Here is a 22578-nt window from a genome sequence, read left to right on the forward strand (position 1 = left end):
CCCATGATCCACCGGGTGTTGAACTGACCAGGCTGAGAGACGCGTCCAGCAGGGGGCGCTGGCGGTAGTGGTCACAGCAGCAGAGCTTCAGGTTGAGCAGCAGAGCGTAGTATGACACCAAGTACAGACTGTCTGCGTTAATAAGAGACGGACAGCTCAGACCCTCGCCCCCCTCCAGGCCTGGAGAAGGGATGGGAGGGTGGGTTAAAAGAGAGAGCGTCAGAAAGACGGACTAATACCTCACATGGTGCATCCACAATTGATAGTGCCAATGATATTTTATTAATAAAAACATTAATATTTGAAGATTTTTTATTTTTTAAACAGAATCCGTAAACCTCTCTCTCGCCCGCCTCCCCCTCTCTCACCGGCCTGCAGTCCGGAGCAGAACGAAGAAGAGAAGTTCTGGAGAGCCGCGTCCACCTCCGCCGCGCCGGCCAGCCCCAGCAGCCGCGGCAGCACGGCGGCCAGCGACTGGACGAAGAGCCGGGAGCTCTGCTGGTCCGCCTCCTGGTTGCGGAGGAGCTTGAGCGACAGGGCGGCCGTGCGGAGCGAGCGGTGGCCCAGACACTCCAGGGGCGTCTGCTGCTCCTCGTCCGCCAGGGACACGTTGTCCGAGCCCATGTCGGAGACGTCGGAGCGCCCCGAGTCCTTCTCCGCCGCCATGGAGAACTGATCGCACGAGTCGAACTCCGTGCGCGACAAATCCTGCTCCTCCACACTGAGGGCGGGGACGGGAGAGGGAGAGAGAGTTTTTAACAAGACTATATTCAATCAGTTTTATGACACAATTCGATTTCATAAAAGGCTTTCACCGTCTCACCATCCCGGACGGAACGGCACATTTTCATAATCTTCAAAAGTCACCGGACAATCATGTCCACACGTGAGCTTAGCGCGTCCAAAAACTAATATTAATCAAACGCACTTTTTTTTTTTTTCTTTCTGGCTTTTGTTTAACCAAATAAGAAAAAACGAAATAAAACTCTCAGAAAAAGAGGTTAACAAATCTGCCACTGAGAGATGACAGACACACACATCTCATTTATGTTCATATTTGTTTCTGAACTTTGTGAATGACATGTTTTTACTTGTGGCTATTACATCACAGTTTGTGTCTGTCCATTCCACCACACACACACACACACACACACACACACACACACACACACACACACACACACACACACACACACACACACACACACACACACACACACACACACACACACACACGTACACACACGTACACACACACAGACGCACACACGCACAGACGCACACGCTCTGACTGTACCTGAAGTTGCTCTCGCTGTAGCGTGAGCCTGCTCTGTGGTTGGACCGGCTCCTGGACTCCACCGACAGGAAGTTGGTGATGTCTGGGTAGACGAGGCCGTGGCTTCTCTGGACCACGTCCGGAGGCGCCGCGGCCCCCCTCTCCCCCCTCTCCCCCCTCTCCCTCTTCCCTCTGCTCACAGACTCCCCCGCACCTGGAGAATGTTACCACGACAACAGCAAGGAAGTCGACTGACGTACAGTATGCTGTATGTAAATGTCTCACGTCAAATTTCAAATAAAACTCGTCCTCGAATGTCTCAGACCTCATATTTAGGGTTCAAACCCTGAAGGGGTAGAATTCTATTGTTTTTCTGCCGGTTGTTCACTCTTGCCGTGTCTCAAATTGCTGTGAACTAGAATGAGCTAGAAACATGTAACCTGGCACAATAAATGGAAATGATGTGTAAATAATGTGTTTTTTTTAAATATATATAAAAAAAAAAAGAAAAGTACAATCCCTGATGTGCCATGTGTCAAGATATGTGCAATACGCTTAGTACTCTGGTTCCTATTGATGGTGTTTTCTTTTAATATTTTATATTGTTTATAGTGCTTACCTTGATATGCTCTCTATTTTCTGCTGTCCCCTTTTTGCTGCTGTAACAATGTAAATTTTCCCGGTGTCGGACTAATGAAGGTTGATCTTATCTTAAATGCTTCCCAAGGAACCTGAGCCCAATCGGCTAGATGGTGGCCCTGTAATTAAGGCCCAAAAGCTACATTTTGGAAAGGTCACACCCCTCACACCATGACTCTGACTGACTTGAAATTCGGCACACTAGTCCAGCTCAATGTGCTCGACAAAAAAAAAAAAATCCTTGTGAACTGTAAAAGTCCACCATGATGGTTTTTTGCTTATTTGCATAACGTGAAAAACAGTCAGGTGAATACTTTCTTGGATTTGGACTCTATCAACACCAAAGTTGATTTACGGCATTGCAGGACTGAGATACACTTTTCTATTTTAAATGAGAAAGATCGCCCCAAAAACATGGCCGCCATCGACCAAAAAAATGACCAATGAAAATTTACCATAACTCATTTCCGATCATCATAAATCTTGGTAGATATCTTCAGTGTGTGTTTGAGAATAGTTCTACCAAAGCATTTTCACCATGACCCATAGGGGGTGCCACAAATGACACAAACGTGTAGACCCGGTGGACAGAATTTCACCAAATTTGGTGCACATGTTTTTTTCGGTTGGTGGTGGCCATGTTTTTGGACCGATCTTGGTCATGGATAATATAAATGTGTTTCTCAGTCCCTCAATGCTGTATACTAAATTTGGTGTTGATACAGTCAAAATCCAAAAAAAGAATGCACATTTTTTAATTTTTTTTTATTTTGCAAATAAGCAAAAACTCCATCATGGTGGACTTTTCTGGTCCAAGAGGCTTTTTAGAATTTGACTGTATCAACACCAAATTTGGTATACACCATTGCAGGATTGAGAGACCCAATTATATTATAAATGAGCAGGATCGGGCGAAAAAACATGGCTGCCATCAATCAAAATACCTTGACACAGGGCGGGGCTTAGCAGGAAATAGGCCATAACTGCAGCTGTCTTACAGCAATCCTGATTAAACTCAAAGGAGACCACCCGCACTCTGTCCTCATGTACACACCAGATGTCGTTCAAATCTGATAAAGGGGGGCAAATGGCAGAACTTTGACTGCGCAATTATTGAAATGCTGCATACGTTGTGATGATACAACATGTGATTGCCCTCACTCCTTCTTTCAACACAATTAACCTAGCTGACGTGGCTTTGCTCAGCTTGGTGAAGCCCGAAACCCGTTGGCTGCTGCTCGTTGCTTTAATTTGGGGGCGATTGAGCTGCTCCCTTCTGTCGAGCGCAAAAACGTTTGAACGTGTGAATTGCTCTTGGGGCATGGTTGGAATCTCCAAACTCAAAGAACCTTTACCTACGAACTGTACTCGGCTGAAGTACTTTGGTACATTTTTTTTTTTTTTACCTCAAATGTTGTAGTGTGGATGTTTTTATAATCAGTTAGGCAATGTTATTTGCAGTTAGACAGTCAGAGGACGACCTGTACTTGGGGGTGCTCGAGTCAGGGCAGTTAAATACGTAAAAGAGAGTGAGCAGGGATCGCACAGCGAGTTTTGGATGTTACAATAAACGATCAGTCAAATGGATATCCTAGTGAATTTTTGAACCCCTGACATTATTAAAGTAAGCTTGTTGTGTTGTCACATTAAACTGCAGTTAAAGGGGAGCCTATTTATGCTCCTTTTTACTCCTTTTACGTTGATATACAGTCGGTCTCTGAGGTCCCCAAAACATGTTTTTGAAATACCACTCAGATTATGCATTCTAGCCATTCTAACATGCCTCTACATCCATTGTGTTCCTGACGTGGCTGGCACCACCCTCCCGAGGCCTCGAGTTCTGTGAGCCAATGGGGGTTCGAGCACAAGTTCCGGGTTCTGTGAGCCAATGGGGTTTGAGCTTTAATTCTGGGTTCCGTTGTATTTACTCTGTAACTTTCCCTGATTTCACCTTATCAGTCCACCAAAATCTGTTTGTGAACAAATCTGAGGCGAGAAATAAGCAATCCAGTTGCTGAATCTCCACTCATATAAGATCTACAAGGCCTCATTTAAACGTTTGTTCCCACTTCGGTTGCCTTGCTCCAAGCTTGTGGGAGAAACGGACAACGCACCGGGACTCACCGGGACTCTGGGATGCGGGGATTTTTTTTTTTCCATGTAAAACTTCGGAAAACAAAACAAAATGAAATAAATACATCTACAATAAAAAAACAACTATTTCTTATAATAGACTAAAAAGCTGTGCTCTTCCACATCCCACAGGTCGTCTACACGACAGAGCTATTAATAAAGCGTGGCATTGCAGGTTGAAAATTTGAACTCCAATTGCAGATTAACATGGTCCTGGATGCAATGGCACAAATACCCTGTGTTGTATGACAAGCCTGCTGTCCACAGGTAAATATATATATATATATTATATATATAATTCAAATTTCAATGTTTTGTCGGTCAAATGCTTCACAGCACAACCAGTGAAAGAAGGAAATTCTTAGGTTAATTTGCAATAATGATGTGATCTCAATCCCTTACTCATCTCCCAGGACGTACCTGTGCCTCTCTCCGTTCCCACGACTCCTCCAAGCTCCACCTCCCGCTCGCTCCCATCCAATCCGCTGCAGGCAGAGGGGGAGGGGAGACGCAGCTCCTCCCCGCATTCCTCCGGGGTGGTACGGCCCAGGCCGAGGCCCAGCTCTCCCGCCTCCAGCTCCAGAGTGGTCTGGCCCATTTCTGTGGTGATGCTGATGCTGATGTCGGGGCTGCGCTTGGCGGGGACGATGGCCATGCTGGAGTCGGGTTCGGACGGAGCTTGCTCAGATGAGAGCACGCGCCGCTGCCACTGAAAGTCCGCCTCGTTGATCTCCATGGACTCCCGTGTGGACTCCGCCCCCTCCTTCAGATCGTCCAATCGCCTGAGGAGCAAACTAGCCTGAGGAAAGAAGTTTGTCGGACAAATTTACTAAACAAAACAAACAGAAATTAATTATGGAAGATGGATTTCCTCAGTGATGTATAAGGGGATTTTGGGTGAATGTGTTTAGGTTGAGATTGTTTTGGGTGGAGGTGACAAGGGCAGAAATGTTTTGGTTGGCAGTATTGTTGGGAAGGGTTGTTCTTTGGATGCATGTGTTTCAGGTGGTATGTTTTGATGAAGGTCTTTTTTGTTGGAGGTGTTTTGGGTTAGTAGTAGATTTTTCGGTGGGATTAAGCTTGGAGGTGTTTTGGATAGAATTGATTTGGGTGGAGGATTTTTGGGTGGTATTTCGGTTGGAGGTGCTTGGGATGGAATTGGTATGTGGGGGTGGGGTGTTAATGCATACCTGTCAACCCTCCCATTTTTCCTGGGATTCTCCCCTATTTTACCCTGCTGTCCTCCCATTTGAATATTTTCCTGTAAATATTCCCATATTTTTAACCTTTCAAAAAATAATAAAAATAACAAACGTTGGTTTCTAATGTTGCCGGTGGGCTGCGCAATCTGCGGCGCGTCCCCGTTCCTCCAAACAAAACTAATAAAAACTGTGTTTTCATTGTTTTTTTCAAATCCAAATGTTGACAGGTATGGTTCATGGCAGAGAGACAGACCTGCCAACTTTGAGAAAATATTTGAAGTACAGTGTAACAGGGAGTCTCTGTGGCATTTGAGTTCCTGCAGCTAAATTACTCCATCAGTTATTTACACCGTAGCCGTCTTGTAACGAGGCTAAACACATCGTATGGAAGATACTACGACTAACTATATATAGTCATTTATGTCATTAGGATTTACCCCTTGAAATGCATCACCTTGTTAGGATACTGAACATGTTTACCAACTAGAGATTCGCCGATTGCAATTTTCTTGGCCGATTCCTATTTCTGATTTTTTTTAAGTCTGATCTGCTGTACGACAATGACAAATACATCCCGTGATCTGATCACGCTCACATGATTGGACAGCTGCACATACGGATTACAATGTAATTTTCAGTAACCACAATAGTGAGATTGCTGATTTTGACACTGTTCATTATTGTTCATTATTCACTATGGAACAATAACAGAACATGAAACCGTCACTGAGTTCCAATTCAAATGAACATGGGACTGTCATCAACTTTCAGTATAATTCAACCTGTAACTCTCACTGAGTTTTAGTAGGACAACAACATATAACTAACATGGAACTGTCCAGTTCAAACTAAAACTTTACTTAAATGCAAATATACATTTATATTATATTCATATGGTACTTTGCAAATACATTGCAATCATAACAAAAAATAAACAAATACAACTTTTCATCACGATCGGAGCTCCGCTGTCACAGTGGTAGATATGTAGTCTGCAAAATGTTAGAATATTGTCAGGTAACAAATAAATAATTTATCTAATCTTCTTTGTTTACCTTGAAGTACTTTCAAACAGTCGACATTTTCTTTCTTTTTCTCTTTTTTGAGCGTCAACTACGCAACTACGTTACATTATATTGGTATCGGGTATCGAGTATTGAAGCATTTTTAGGAGTACAGTACATGAGCACTGAATACTAAAATCGATGCAAGGACAACCAAATTTAGTACCAAAGTGGCCGCCAGGACTGTGAGGTAAGTATGTTCATGTAAGTTTCATTTAGGAGGATTTAAATGTATATTTAATACAACACGGTCAATTAATTATATTATATAATTATAGAACCCAGAATCGCGATTGTGGCGCATCCCCTTGCGGCTGCCTGCGCGAGCACCTTGTGCTCGATTATGCACATTTTGGTATTTTTTAGTATTTTTAGAGCTTATAGAGCTTATTGTGCGTAATCACCGGGTGTCACGACATTTCACTGCATATATGTATGACCGTATGTATATGTATGAGACAAATAATCTCTTGAACTTGAACTATATGGTGTATGGTATATTTGACCGGCAGATATATCTGATATCTGACAATGATCGGCCGGTGAAAACCGACCAATTCCGGTCACCGGCTCGTCGGTCGGTGCAACACATGTTTTATATATATTATATATATATGTTAATATTACGGTCACATTTATGTGCTTTATTATAACTTTCCCACTTCCCATTTTACCTCACAATGCAGAGTCATACCTCAGTGGATAATAAAGTTAATAAGAACCAATAGTACCCAATAGTTTGTATTGATTGATTTCCGTCATTAAATTACAATATATATAGAAAAAAATGTTTTAGTAGTTTCAACTGGCATTTCGTACCTGCGTATTTTGACTAAGAATTTCGTAGATGGTACACAAAATGCGTGCAGGTTGGCAGGTCTGCAGAGGTGACTTTAGGGGAAGTGATAAAAGTGGATGTGTTTGGGGTGGAGGTGATTTGGGTGGAGGTCACCCTGGTCACCTGTTCTGGTTGGAGTTCCCGGCCCTTGGCCAGATGGTCCAAGGCGCTCAGCAGAGCGCAGGCACAGGAAACAGAGGTATAACAGGCTTCCATACCTCCTTTCACACAGGCCTCTGTCACTCCATCCATCACCCTGCACACACACAGACACAGACACAGAGACACACACACACACACACACACACCCACACACACCCACACACACACACACACACACACACACACACACACACACACACACACACACACACACACACACACAGTAAACCAAAGTAAATTATCGCAAAGTTTTAGGTAGAGTTCAGCCCTGGGGAAATGGTGAAATCATGGTGTCAACCAACAGCAAAGATGCTTTTATTGTTGTGTTGACCTTTGAACCTTCGATTGGTACATTGAAGGGATGAAAATAGAGCCAGCTGTCATATTAGCTATGTTAAAATCATCCTTTTTTATACAATTCTCGACTATCACAAAATAAACGTAGCCTTGGATAAAAGACTGCTGCACAGTGTGATGTAAATGAAGGTACTGACAGTTTGAGCAGATCAAGGTGCGACTTCCTCTTGGAGAACGAGCGCTTCCTGTTGTCTGGCTCCACAATGCACGGACCGACCAGGTCAAAGAGCCTCTGAGGACTGCCCAGGATCTAACATACACACATGCACAAGTTTTGAAATTTCTAATAAATGGTGACTTAGAAAAAGCAACATTGAAGCTGGGCTCGACAGTAATGCTTAGTAAACGCAGAGGAATGCAGTCGTGTGATCGGGCAAGGGAGAAATAAATGTGATTTCTAATGTTATGTTATCTGAAAATAAACAAGCGTTAATGTCAGGCCCTGAAACAACTCGGGCGACTGGCTGAAAAAGCTTAATGTCAAGCCCAAAGGATTACAATAAAGATCAAATCGGCAAATAAATCATTTTAATACCAAATCAGTATCTCCCTGCTACTTAAACAGCAATCAAATGACGGCCTCCCACCTCCTTCATGATGCGGATGGCCTCTGTGCGGTGTTGCGGAGGTGGGTACAGCAGGATGCGATGGTACAGCGACTGCAACACCGGCTTCATGGACTCCACACAGCCCACCAGACGGACGAGCTCCGCGGCAATGTAGCACACCGTGCGCACCACCGGGGCGATCCTGGCGGGGGCGCTGGACGAGCAGCCCGAACCCCTGCCCTGGTCGGATACCCCTCCAACAGAAGGGTCCACTTCCTGGCTAAACCCTGGTTACCGCACAGAAACCACGTGGATGAATCCATCCATCACATCCCATATTTCCATGGGTTTATTGCAAAGCACCATACATGTCAAGAATGTGGCTCTTATATCAACTTTGGGGGAAATATCTTCACAGTGTGTGATTGAAGGACTATACCGGTGTCAAACTGAGTATTTAACCATGATTTTTCCATCTTAGGGCTGGGCGGTACGGTATCATTTCAAGCACGGACCAGAACACGGACCAGAACAGACGATACCTTGGCCAAGTCTGTCGGTGAGCCTGAGCGAGTCTCGTTCTGACGCCCCCGTGTGACCGTGGTGTGAGGTGATGGTTTTGTCATTTACAGGGTTTCCCATGATGACCACCAGGGACGGACACAGCTGTTTCCTGATTGGATGAATATTTAGAGTTAATGGACAAACACATATATTCCCTTTCCCTCCCCATTGTTGACACTAGCTAGTCGTGTTGGTGAGAATCGGCTTTGATTGTCACGGGTTGCCATGACGTGAAGTTCAATTATTAACCCCGTCCCCATTTTCCATGTGGAGAAAACTTCTTACCAGATGAGATCAGTAAAACCTCTGGAGAGGTGCATTGTGGGAGGACAGCTGCTGAGCATGGAGAGGATGCACTCCAAGTAGAGCAGCTGAAGGAGCTGGTTATCACTGCAGGAGTACACACACACACACACACACACACAGACACAAACACACACACACACACAAACGCGCGCGCGCGCACACACACACACACACACACACACACACACACACACACACACACACACACACACACACACACACACACACACACACACACACACACACACACACACACACACACACACACACACATTTCATAAAACACATCATAAAACACAAGCATAAATAATGAGGGTCAATATAAAAACAATAGCAGTAAATAATAATTACATGAATAATAAATACAACATCAATACTTGCTGCCTGTGAGCATTAGCATGGCACTATGATCCAGCTTCTCTTAAACGAACTTCATAATATAAATAATAGTAATAATCATTATTATTGGGAGCAGAGTACCTGTCTACTGTCTCCAACTTGTCGCAGAACACTGTGAGGACGGTCACAATGTCCACACAGAGAGCCTGGCTTGTAGGAGACATGTCTGCAACACACACAAACATAATAATAATGATAATAATAATTATTATAATAATAATAATAATAATAACAAACATAAACACACACACAAACAAGGTAATTAAATGGTACTCTAATATCTTAATTCAGTGTCTGTCATTCGACATCATGATTTGGGATGATCTGAGGTGTACAGGTAAGGTGAATCAGGTAAGGCTGTTGGTTATTTTGGGTACTGCACCTTTTCTCTGCAAATTGATGTCATCTCCATCTGAACCCTGCAAGGCAAAACACAACCAGTGTAACTAAGTGTGCGTACGTGCACGAGCGCGCACGTGCGTGTGTGTGTGTTTGCATGTGTGTGTGTGTACCTGTCTGTAGTGTAGCTGTAGCACCAAGTCTCCCAGTATTTGGCTCAGTGTTGCTCTGATTGCTGTGTTGATGCTACGCTGCTGACAGCTGCACATGTACGTCTGAATACACACCTAGAATACACATCACACACATCACACACACACACACACACACACACACACACACACACACACACACACACACACACACACACACACACACACACACACACACACACACACACACACACACACACACACACAATCACATAGTAAATGAGAACAGAATGTTCTCTCCATAGAACTATCAACATAGACTGGGTTCTGTTAGAATGGGGTGGTTTGACTGGGTTCTGTTTTAAAGCAGGTTCTGTTGGACTATACCGTTCAAAACACGTTTTGAAAAACAAACTACATTCCTGGCAAACACTCTCTGTACCGACACCTCTGACTGCTCTGCCTCTGTCTCAGAGCCATGAATAATTCATGTGATTACAGCGTGGCGCGCGTGTTCTGGTGTTCGGGGACGGAGCACAGTTCGATTTGCTGCAGGTGTGACACCCTGTGATAAGTTGGCTCTTTAAAGGAGAAAGACATTTCATTTTAAAGCAGCTGTATCCAATGCCCACATTCTGGGAAAAATGGGATTCACCGTACCATTTAAACGGCATCTGTTTGTATTTACTATTATATTTAATTCTATTTACTTGGGGTTCTTTTGTGTTGAAAATCTGAAATCAGTTAACTTCCGTTAAATCTTTTGGCCAGTATCTATTTTTCTGTCTATTCATTTTTTTTGTTTTCACTTTATTAAACTTGTTTGATTTTTTTGTTAATGAATGTCTGGTCAAGAGTGAAATTTCATACATGAGAACAAGGCTGATCGCACTGTACCAAAAGATTCTGAGACTTATTCGATCTGAGTAATTTGACAATAAAGTGCAACAGAACTTAGAATTCCACAGTTTAAAGTACAAGGGAGTGGAGGGAGGCGTGATATTTGTATAGTCAGTCAAGTGTTATATATTAAATTGTAAAATATTTTAAAATGTTATATATTTTAATTTAAATATTCAATTGCAATAATCATAAACTCACTTATAATTAGAATTCGATTTGTGTGTTGAATCTGCAACTACGCTGTAAAAACTAAAAACATTCAACCGACTTAAAAAGGTGAAAGTAATAACTCAAATTAAATATTTTTAAAACAGTCAAAACAACAGATTTTTATTAACGTACTTTTTAAATAGGTTTAATGTTTGTGTTGCTTGCTTCTGTGTCGGGGGGGGGGGGGGGGGGGGGGGGGGGAATCTCTTTTGTTCGACTAAACCCAGGCCAGGTGCGCCGATGGATCATGTTACATCACAACGGCTGTGGTGTTAGAAAAAGGAGCAGGCACCTCAGCGATCCGCAGGATGGAGTCTCCGTTGAGGTGGAAGTTCGGCGAGTACGTGACGCAAAGCAGAACCTGGACACAGGAAGCGAGTCACACGCTGAAGCATCGTCCGCTGCCCCCACTGAGGTCTGTCGTCTTAGCACCACGGGAGGTCACGACTTGATGCGTCATTGGGGATCCGACCAATCACGAACACATGCTCTGTTACTACTTATATATGAACTGCAATATGGGATTTTCAGTGAGGAGACCTTTGCTGTAAACGACTCAAAGTATTCGGTAAGTACAGTAATACACATTCATGAGGGCTGCAAATGTGCGGCCTTGACAGCCGCTTTCTATGAGCAATCACCACCGACACACACGCGCTCTCTGACCTTCATGACCTCCACCTGAAGGTCTTCGTGGAGGGACGGTGTAATTCGGACGGAGTGCAGCACCTGGCTGAGCAGCTGCTTGTCCAGGACCTCGGCCTCGTCCGCCCCGACGAACTGGTCCTCACACAGGAGCTTCTGACCGGCAGCAGGAGGACACAACGTCACTTACAGGTTGTACGTACGTGCGCGTGCGCGTGCGTGTGTGTGTGTGTGTGCGTGTGTGTGTGGGTGCGTGCATGCGTGTGTGTGTGTGCGCGTGTGTCCTTACATTAAACCAGACCTCTCACTGCCAAAGCAGGGTCATATTGTCAGTATTTATTGGGAAAGCATTTGCTCTGTCTGAATTATAATTCTTCATGCAGCAGGAACCTTGGCATGCTACTGGAGGATGGAGGTTTGTTTTTGGCACAACATCCATCCTGCCTGCTTCGCCAAAAGATGACGTGGGCTTATTAATAGATGGGGGTTTTTTTTCCATTAGCATTGCCAAATAACGTATATTTAACACATTAAAAGGCATCATGTTCTCATCACCCTGAGTTTATTATTTTGTTAAGGTCACTGCACTATGATCTAAATCAGCGACGCTCAACCTAAGGGCTGAATGCAGCACATAGACCTCCGCGAATGGATGGTAAAGAAATTAAAACAAATTCAATATTCATTCACAAAAATATCGATATAGATATAGTCTGTTCATGTTTTTCTTAAATTAAGACTTGATTATTTTCTTTTACCATATTGGTCAAATGGGTTAATTAAATAGGAAGCTTCTGTACCATTTGAGGGATACTGCTCTAGTCGCTCATTATAATAAAAGTAAAGACAATTTACTTCACGCGTTAAAACCAGGTTGAACACCACCTGTCGAAATTATTGAACTTTTACAACCTCCACCTTTTTACTGCTCCCAAGAAAGGAAAAAGTCTGAGGTGATTTCTCCATAGGCAATTGACATAACATTCTCTGTTTTGGGGGTTTAAGTACCTGCATGCTGCTTAATGCCGTCTGTCCCAGTTTGGTGTTTTTAGACTCCAGAGCCATCTGTAGTGGCAGCAGACATTGCTCTCTGGGAAGCAGGCGCACACACACACACACACACACACACACACACACACACACACACACACACACACACACACACACACACACACACACACACACACACACACACACACACACACACACACACACACACACACACACACACAGAAATGCTCAGCCTTTCTGAGGGGAATGAAAAGTTAGGAAGTGAATTAAATGCTCTCTCTCTCTCTCTCTCTCTCTCTCTCTCTCAATAATTTAATTACTCTGCATCTAGAATTTCGTGATGGTGACAGCCCTATCCATCAACGTCCACCACACTGTCCAAACTGTGAGAGGATATTCTCACACGGAGAATGCTGTCTGTATTCTCTGCGTGAACAGCGGACCAAGCTTCTATTTCCTGAATTCAGCAACATAACGACTAACTCAGCTCAACACCAAAGGTCAAAAGGCAGCAGAGAGCGACCGGCGGCAACTGTGACCGGAGAAACAACACAGAGGAAAGATCCAACATCCCAGAATTCACTTCCTCTCCTGCTCTGTAATCTGCACGCGGTTTGTTTTCTCTGTCTAAATCCCACTGTTGGCTTCACTCAGTTTTTAAGATAATAGGGTGAAAACACATGGTGGCCGTCGGGGTTTGTTAATGAGGTGATGGTGATAGTGTTGCCGCTGGGTGATGGTGATGATTTTGTTGCTGGGGTGGTGGTGATGGTGATGATGGTGATGATGGTGATGATGATGATGATGATTCAAGATAATGATGTTAATGTTGCCATGGAGATGCACCACAGCTGGATGACTGCCAGGGGATCAGGATCCGATGGGGATCGGCTGGACAGCAATTTGTTTTAACTGACGTTTTGCATATTTTCCGGGAAAAAAAAAAAATACTTTTTAAGAACAAATACAGCCCCAAGGCTTCCTGAACGATTGTTAAAACACAGGCGTTAACACAATGTTTGCATCATCATTATTGGTTTTATTAAAATCTAGCGGATGACACGGATGTGCGAGCAAGGCAAAGAGGAAAGAGGAAAAAACAGTATTGTGTTAAAAGAGGAATTTCACTAAGCTGACCAGTAAAGGTTTATGGGGCTCTATGCTGTAATCGGCTTCTTCATTTCTTTACGCTGTATCTATTCAAAATGGCGACACAGTTTACATAGACACAGTGAAGATACATCGATGTAGGGCAGAAAACTGAATATACGCGCTCGCTTCGGCACAAACCGGCCCACTGTTTACCAAGATCCACGGCAGCCAAGACAAACAAAGTGAAATCACTCGTGGTGGAACCAGCTCCTTCCGACAGCCAGGGAGGCTTGAAAAGGCTGCCAGACTGAAGAGCCACGTCACCGCCTGCACTGACCTCTCCACCTCATGAGGCTCTTCCAGCCATCTAACCCACCTTGTATCTGTTTCAACAGCTCCTGAAAGTTAGTGTCAGGGTTCTGCCTGTTAACTCACCGAAGTTGGGATGGAGACATTTTGTTTGCCGATCCATTCTGAGACTCAAGCATTTCTGAAAGAGAAAAGTACCGTGGTCAAATCATTCTGTGTGTTCATGTGTGTGTGACTGGTAACATTTTTTTAACTAACAAAATCTAAAGAGCATCTTCCATTCTGACTGGTGAATTACACCATATACTTCCTAACACTGTAATTATTATTAATATTATTATTATTATTATTATTATTATTATTATTATTATTATTACTGTTTGTGTTGATTAACCAGGAATCTCATTTTCAACAGAGATTTGGACATCAAATCGAAATTACAGACAAACCATCTAAAAGAATAGTAATAACAAAGTCCACCTCAACACCTTCATGGTGTTTAAAGTCTCTGTCTCGTTTAAAAAGCTCACCAGTGCAGGTTTGAAATGCAATTCTATCACAATATCAAAAGATCTGCTTTGACTAAAATCAAAATACATTGATTAAGAATCCAAGACGAATTCAACTGAGGTTCCATTGAACTCCAAAGCCATGAAAATACATATATCAGCATAAAATTCACTCTTAAAAAAACCCAAAAAACCCTTCCCTGTAATATTTCAGTCATACAATAATACACAGGATCGAAGGTTAAATTTCTTGTGCCAGAAATTAAGGAGCTACATGAGGAAACCCAAACAACACGCACAGTCCCTACACTGAAGGAGAGCACCCCAGGTAGAGCCCTCATTAATCTCCATCAACTTCATAAACTTACTCAATGCAAAAGCCTTCGTGATCAATCCGAGTGAGTCATGTCTGCTTTACATCACTGATTTAGACAACACTGAGGGATGACGTGATGGTAGCTTGGGGAATATATTCGTACAATATTGTGATCGTGATATGAGACTGGATACGGTCTGGGATCTTGGTTATCGGAAAGTCGTGATGTGGTTAAATGTTGTCTTTAAGGCTGCATGGCAGGAAAATAATGCAATTTTCTGCAAACTCTTTCTGCAGTGTTTCCGTTATCTGGTAATTGCCGGTTTTTGACCGGGAAAATCTGTTGAAGTCGGACATACTGAAATCTCTTCGGTCATAATGTCCGGTGAGAATAATTCCCTCCGAGCACAATTTGAATTAGTGATAAGTGGATAATTTCGATTAAAAAAAAAAAAAAGTCTACAGATCTGTTCATTTCCGCGCTCAGCAAGTTGCAACAGAGAGCCAATCAGTTTGGACGATCTAAAGCTGATCTGAAAGCTTCACCTCTGACCAGTCACGTTTGTCGATAAAGAATTATGTCCCGCCCCCTCCCTGGTGGATAGGTTGCGCTTGTAAACACAGAGACACGGAGCGGAGACGGAGCGCAGCGTCCAGAAGAGAAGCAGAAAGATGATGTCGTTAGGACACATACATCCGTAGTTTGGCGGGTTTTTTTTGGATCGTTCAGTTCCGACCCAAAGCGGATGGTAAATATTCATTGCGTAAAATATGTCGATAGGATGTCCCGGCGAAGACGGATAACACCACAAACTTTATTATTTATTTAGACCTACTTGTCATAGAATTTTTTTTTTCCCCCCGATTTGATAGAAAATTGTTTTTTCGTGAAATGTCAACTAAAGCCGCTGCACTTGTTACTTATTGTTCATGAACAGAAATGATTTGATTTCAAGTAGTAATATTCGTATTTATTTATTTTTCAAATGGCGCGAACTGACGTCATTCTCTACATAGCCTGCTTATCAATCGTTTTTAAGCTCAATAAGGACCGATAATATTTGACCGGAATCTCTCCGCATTTGTCCGGGAAATTGAAATCCCCCAGGACACGTTGACCGGCACCGATGTTTTCTAACGGAAACTCTGCTACAGACTGTTCTAGCTGTTCCAAGCCACACCGGCTTCATCCACATTATTGATTTTTCCCCTCAGATATTTCTTTGAGAACACAATGATGTTGTGATTGTGGATCGTGACCGCGGTTGGCGCCCCTCACAGAACGCCTTAGAGACAGAATAACTACACACTGCCCACGCCACAGAACTCCCTCCTGTATATCATGGTTTTCGATCAATTCTGAAAATTCAATATTTTAATGCAGTTAAGAAAAAATACGATCGATATATTACCAAAATATAGTCCCAGGAGATATTCTGATTATTATGTAACAGAGCAGCTGATACTGCGATGTTCGCTTAAGGCTCCTTGCTCACTTCGTGGAGCGTGACAAGTGCTGACTCTCCATCCTTCTCGTCTCTCCATCTTGTCTCTCCCTCCTGTCCCCCCATACTCCCTCCGTCCTGTCTGTCTCTCCATTCTCTCTCGCCGCCCCGTCTTTTCATGCTCTCTCTCCATTCCGTCTCTCCGCCGTCTCTCATCCTCTCCCTCCAACGTGTCTATCCACCATGCCTCTCCGTCCCGTCTCTCAATCCTACCTCGCCACTCTATCCCTGCATCCTCTCTAACCTGTCTCCCCAACCTCTCTCTCCATCATCTCTCCACCCCACCTCTCAATCCTTTCTCCATCCTATCCCTCCATCCTCTCTGTACTGTCTCCCTATCCTCTTTCCCCCCGCCTCATCCGCTTTCTCCGTCCTCTCTCCAACCTGTTTATCCACCATGCCTCTCCACCCTGTCTCTCATCCACTTTCTCCGCCCTATCCCTGATCCCCTCTATCCTGCCTCCCCATCATGTCTCTCCACCCTCTCTCCAACCTATGTATCCACCATGTCTCTCCATCCCATCCCTCCATCCTCTCTATCATGTCTCTCCACCCTGTCTCCCATCCACTTTCTCCACCCTATCCCTCATCCTCTCTATCCTGTCACCCCATCCTCTCTCGCCACCCTGTCTCTCGTCCACTTTCTCCCTCCAACCTGTTTATCCACCATGCCTCTTTATCCCGTCTCTCCATCCTCTATAGCCTGTCTCCCCACCCCCTCTATCACCATGTCTCCCCACCCTGTCTCTCATCCCCTTTCTCCACCCTCTCTCCAACCTATGTATCCACCATGTCTCTCTATCCCATCCCTCCATCATGTCTCTCCACCCTGTCTCCCATCCACTTTCTCCACCCTATCCCTCATCCTCTCTATCCTGTCACCCCATCCTCTCTCGCCACCCTGTCTCTCGTCCACTTTCTCCCTCCAACCTGTTTATCCACCATGCCTCTCTATCCCGTCTCTCCATCCTCTATAGCCTGTCTCCCCACCCCCTCTATCACCATGTCTCTCCACCCTGTCTCTCATCCGCTTTCTCCATCCTCCCTCCAAACGGTATATCCACCACGCCTCTCTATCCGGTCTCTCCGTCCTCTTTCTCCATTATGTCTCTCCACCCTGTTTCTCCATTCTCTCTCTCTCCCTATGCCGTCTCTCCCCATCCCTTCTCCCCACCCTGCCTCTCCCCCGCTTCCTCCCGGCCCAACTCACCGCAAGCGCAGGCGCAAGCATCGCGGATGGCTTTGTGTTTATATCCGGATGCGTCTTTCTGGAGCCTCCGCAGGGTCTCCTCCATGGTCGGCCCTCTGGCTGGACGGTGGCAGGTCGGGAAGGCGTGACAGGCCGCCCGGTGCGAGCAGGGGAGCGGGGCAAGCGGGGGACCAAGCCTCCCTGAAACACCCCCCCCCCCCCCCCCTCCCCGGACCGAGATGATTCACTCGGCACGCCAGCCAGTGATGTCAGCGGGCGTCAGGCGGGGAGGGCGGGGAGGGGGGGGGGGGGGGGGGGGGGGGGGGGGGGAAGCCACCAGCTTCCAGTCTTGAGAGCGTGAAGAAAAAATGTCGCGATGACCAAAAAATGAATCTTGCGATCACTTGAGGAAATGTCGGGATTGAATCCACAGACACGACACTGTGCGTCCGCGGTTCCTGCCCGGATGCCACCGGCTCCCAAAAACCCGTTTTAGCAGACGTGTGTGTGTGTGTGTGTGTGTGTGTGTGTGTATATATATCCCTCCAGGTTGCCAGGTGTGTTCGGTTTTATCCCCCTTCCGTAGGAGACCACACGCAGGGGAACCAACGCAGGCTTGTCGGCGGCGAGACTGGTTTTTGTTTGTTTTTTAGTTTTTTTTGGATCCGACCTGGCAACACACTATTTACACCCATTCGCCGTTGGGATATCGTGAAAATGTGGAATGGAGCCCGTTCACCGGAGCGGGGGTTTCCCACCGCGCAGATAGCGGCAGGTGTCGAAGGGTGACGTACTGCGGAAGTGTTTCGGAAGCTGCAGTTCGGTCGAAGGCCGCCGGGTGTCACTGCAAACTGAGACTCAACTCAGTTTTTACAACAAAGTTAATGATTGTTCCAAAAAAATATTAAGGCCTAAAGATGCATATCTGGGGCTTGTTTTATTGTGACGTTGTTTTTTTTGGGGTTTTTTTTTTTTCCACGTCACTTGGGGTGGTGGGGATCATTTTTCATTTGATTCAAGATTCAAGATTTTTTATCCGTCACATACATATACATACTTTCATACATATATGCAGTGAAATGTAATGCAACGCACCCGGTGATAGCACACAATATGTCCTAGGAAAAAGTACAAAAATAAAATAAAAAGTAGAAAATTCCTTTCTAATAGACCGACTAACTGACTCCTAAAACGTAATACAGTAAGTGGAATACTTATAGAATAAGATAAAAAAAATATATAGAATAAAATACAATAAAAATAAATTGAAATAAAATGGAATAGGTTGAAGGAATATGCCTATGTATATACAGATATGTGCATTTAAAGTGGCATGTGAATTAAAGTGGCGTGTGAATGTGAATAGAGTGAGGTAGTGTTTGGGATAATACAGCACAGTATACAACAGTACGGCGCAGCAATACGGCATCACGAACAACCCTGAACAGTGACACAGTATGCGGTACAGTATGCGGTACAGTATGCGGTACAGTATGCGGTACAGTATGCGGTACAGTATGCTACATACAGTACAGTAGGTAGTGGAGCCTAGTGCATGGCTCAGTTAGGACCCCTGGTGAGGTCAGCGTTGACAGAGGGTCAACGCTGAGGGTGCTGTTCTTTTTTTTAATATATCGACCGTTTACTGACCACAAGTACCACGCTGCCTTATCACATTTTGCCCGATCAGTGCGTCTTGTCGGGAAAGGCGGACCCCGCCACTAACAGGGGTGGGGTGCATGCGTAACGCAGATACGTCGAATGTAATGTTTCGTCAAAGCCCTGCCAGCTTAATCAGTTATCAACAATGACAATTTGAGAATTTTCCCGTTTGCTTTCGTCGACAAAATAATGACTGTGTGAACACGAGCGGCTCTTCGACAGGATTCCCATCTTGCGACATAAATTAACGACCAAACACTGAATATAAAGTGCTGACTGGAAATGAAACAGAACCCAAACTCATGCCGGTGCCGGTGCCCAATTTTGTCCACGGCGACGCGAGACGCGGGAACCGCTTGTGTCCACTTGGTGGCGCTGCTATCAAAGGCGAACACCCACAGTCGCGCAATGTACCTGTACACGTTAAAGGTTTGGGGAAATTTAGGGAATCCTGCATTTGAGATGAATACAGATTAAATCCATTGATCGATGAATACGTCTGGCATAAAGCATACAACTCTTATTAACCAAGAGGACAATGCAATTAATTATTAATTATTGTTGTTATCACCATGGTGAATGCTACTTTTGTATTTGGGGCTGTTATAATAACCCTCTGCCAATTAACACCAATATATAATATTATATATTAATACTATACAGTCTTGGATACCTCTTCTTCATCTTATATATATTATAGGACACAACCAAGAGTTATTGTGTGTATAATTAAAGTATACATTGTGGATTTATATGTTCTGTATCTTTTTTGTGCTTTAAATGTAATGTTTTCAGATGTTCTATAGCATTTTTCATTCTGCGCTTAACTTATTTTAATGTATACTATCTGATGATGAATGATCTGCCTTGGTTATTTTTAATTTGAAATAAAAGCCATTGCAGTATTTGTTCTTTGATGAGACCCTTGATTTTCGGTTTTCTTCGGTTTTATATTGTTTATATATTTATATAGTATAGCTATAGTACAATTATATTTTATGCACCAATCTTTAACTTGTGAGCGGAGTGGGAGTGTAAGGGCTCGGCAGAACACTCCTTCAGTGCATGTGTGCGTGGCTCCTTTTGCGACATAATTGGCTCCCCTGACAATCAATGTGTGTTATCCCCCATTTTACACAAAAAATAAATCTCAAATTTAGCTGCAGGCAGCAATATGCAGGGTCCAGGGTTGTCAGCCCTTCTAAAAGTTCAATGGAGGAGTGTGCTTTTGCTCTCTGTTCCAGTGTGTTTTGTGACTGCAGAAGTTCATTTGTTCCATGCTTGGGTGGTGTTTGTGGCTGTGGGTGGGTTTCCTACACTGCAGTTATCATTCTGAAGAAGGGCTGCACAATTATGGCTAAAATGATAATCACGATCAATTTAGTCAATATAGTGATCACAATTATTTATCACGGTTATTAATCCATTTTGGGGAGCAAAATTATTTTATGGCTCTTTGTAAATCAACAGAAAACTGCCAAGTCAATAGTTATGTATTTTATGAACCTATAAATAATTAAACTAAGGTAAGTGGTTTAACTGACTTCAGTTGTCGAGGATATATAATGAAATAAATTGTGTGTAGTGGGCTACACATTTTAATTCGAATTATAACAAAACTTTAGTTATCTGGAAGGGAACCCAAAAACACAAAAATAATGGAAATATTTCAAAAACACATACACAACAAATACATGTTCCTTGTATTATGAAGATGGAGCTGAAGGTGAAGAATGTAATTGCTTATGGTTATTGGTACCAGTAATCATAATTTAGGAAGTTTGTATACATTGATATCTCTGGAATGTCTATCAATTCTGCCAGTCATTGGATTTTTATTTTGTAGAACTTGCTCTGGTGCGTGTCAGTTGTCCTCAAAAGCGTATATATTTTTGATGTTTAATACTCTGTGCTTTGTTTATTTCCATTTATCTTCTGGTAATACTTGAACTTAATATGTAATTTCATATGGTTAAGAGTTTATATCTTATATTCCTTGAGTTCAAGTCCAATCACGACTATATTTGTCACATATCTGTATACTTCGTCAGTCTACGGATGCAGAAATTTTTTCACCGTTGCGGCATATATCTGTGCGTGGCGCCATACTCAGCCGCCGATCTGGAAGAAACTCGAACGATATGTTGGAACTTCCCCGAATACAAATTTTATTCAGATTGTCTGTGGGTTTGTCAGATCCATGACATCCATGAAATTCTAAGGTCAGTTACAGCTGCGCGTGCCGCCATCTTGGTAAGGTCCCGATTGTTGGGCCCTTTTGTTGCGCATGTGCACACGGTGCGGCAATGATGGAAATTCTTTTTTTTCTAAATTATTCCAATAATGGACCGATCTGGATCGAACTTGGACAACAGGTGTTGGAACTTCCCCGAATTCACATTTTATTCATCTTGGGTGCGTAAGTGCGTCGGATCCGTGACTTGTACTTGCTCCGGTGGGTTATCTCCCAAAAATAGGAGCCTTTCTGTGTGGAGTTTGCATGTTCTCCCCGTGCTCACATGGGGTTTCCTCCACCTCACGTCAGTAAGGACCCCCACCAAAAACATGCACACATCATCGTCTGACCAGCGATGGACACTTATCACCTGGTCCCCGGGCGCATCCACGTATGAGGCCCACTGCTCCTGGCTGTGCCCCCGGAGGAAGGACAAGCCAGGATGGGTCAAAAGCAGAGGAGCCATTTCACCGGCCACCATCAAGCATGTGCATGTGTGTGTGTGTGCAAGCATGTGTTGCGTGACGAATAAAGACTGTTTCTTCCTCTTCTTCTTCTACAGACTACTGACGTCAGTTGTTCACTAACAAAAACAATCGGGCCCTAATTATGTCCCAAAAACGCTTATTTAGCATTTTAGGTGCAATGTGCAAAGGTTACCAAAAATGGCTCGGTGCGCGCGCCGTGTGATCAGTCTCCGACCAAATTCCAACACCGTGAGACCGAGCTGCGCGTGAAAAAACCCCACAATATGAGTGCGTTTTATTGCACGCGTATTTTGGGAACACGCTTGGGGCGCGCTGCGACAAGCGCGTAACGACGAGCGCCGTAGACCAAGTGCGGGGGTGGGAAGTGGGGGGGGGGGGGGGACACGTGCCAGGGGATTGGGTGGACTGAGCTCGGGATTACGCTCCTCATCCTTCACGCCGACACGGACACATCTGTGCGTACATGTCACCAACGCGCCGCTCCACAAAACCCATGGATAAAAAGGACCGCAGGGAGCCACAGA

The 22578-nt window shown here is 44.2% G+C and overlaps 1 protein-coding gene across 1 annotated transcript in view; it reads right to left on the reverse strand.

The window, feature by feature from the left end:
• Positions 1–17774, reverse strand: part of arfgef3 (ARFGEF family member 3) — a gene marked incomplete at its 5' end in the record, with an annotated part of 48839 nt that extends 31065 nt beyond the window's left edge. Inside the window, 17 exons of the mRNA XM_080017058.1 lie at positions 29–198; positions 369–721; positions 1298–1490; positions 4469–4847; positions 7276–7408; positions 7809–7921; positions 8259–8506; positions 8762–8892; positions 9069–9173; positions 9570–9654; positions 9871–9907; positions 10001–10114; positions 11385–11453; positions 11759–11893; positions 12746–12827; positions 14276–14330; positions 17690–17774. Coding sequence (XP_079873184.1) covers positions 29–198; positions 369–721; positions 1298–1490; positions 4469–4847; positions 7276–7408; positions 7809–7921; positions 8259–8506; positions 8762–8892; positions 9069–9173; positions 9570–9654; positions 9871–9907; positions 10001–10114; positions 11385–11453; positions 11759–11893; positions 12746–12827; positions 14276–14330; positions 17690–17774 — 2487 coding nt within the window. The remainder of the gene's footprint in view (positions 1–28; positions 199–368; positions 722–1297; positions 1491–4468; positions 4848–7275; positions 7409–7808; positions 7922–8258; positions 8507–8761; positions 8893–9068; positions 9174–9569; positions 9655–9870; positions 9908–10000; positions 10115–11384; positions 11454–11758; positions 11894–12745; positions 12828–14275; positions 14331–17689) is intronic.
• Positions 17775–22578: the final 4804 nt, after the last annotated feature.

Source organism: Zeus faber (genome assembly GCF_960531495.2).
Source record: "Zeus faber genome assembly, chromosome: 16".
Lineage (NCBI taxonomy): Eukaryota > Metazoa > Chordata > Actinopteri > Zeiformes > Zeidae > Zeus > Zeus faber.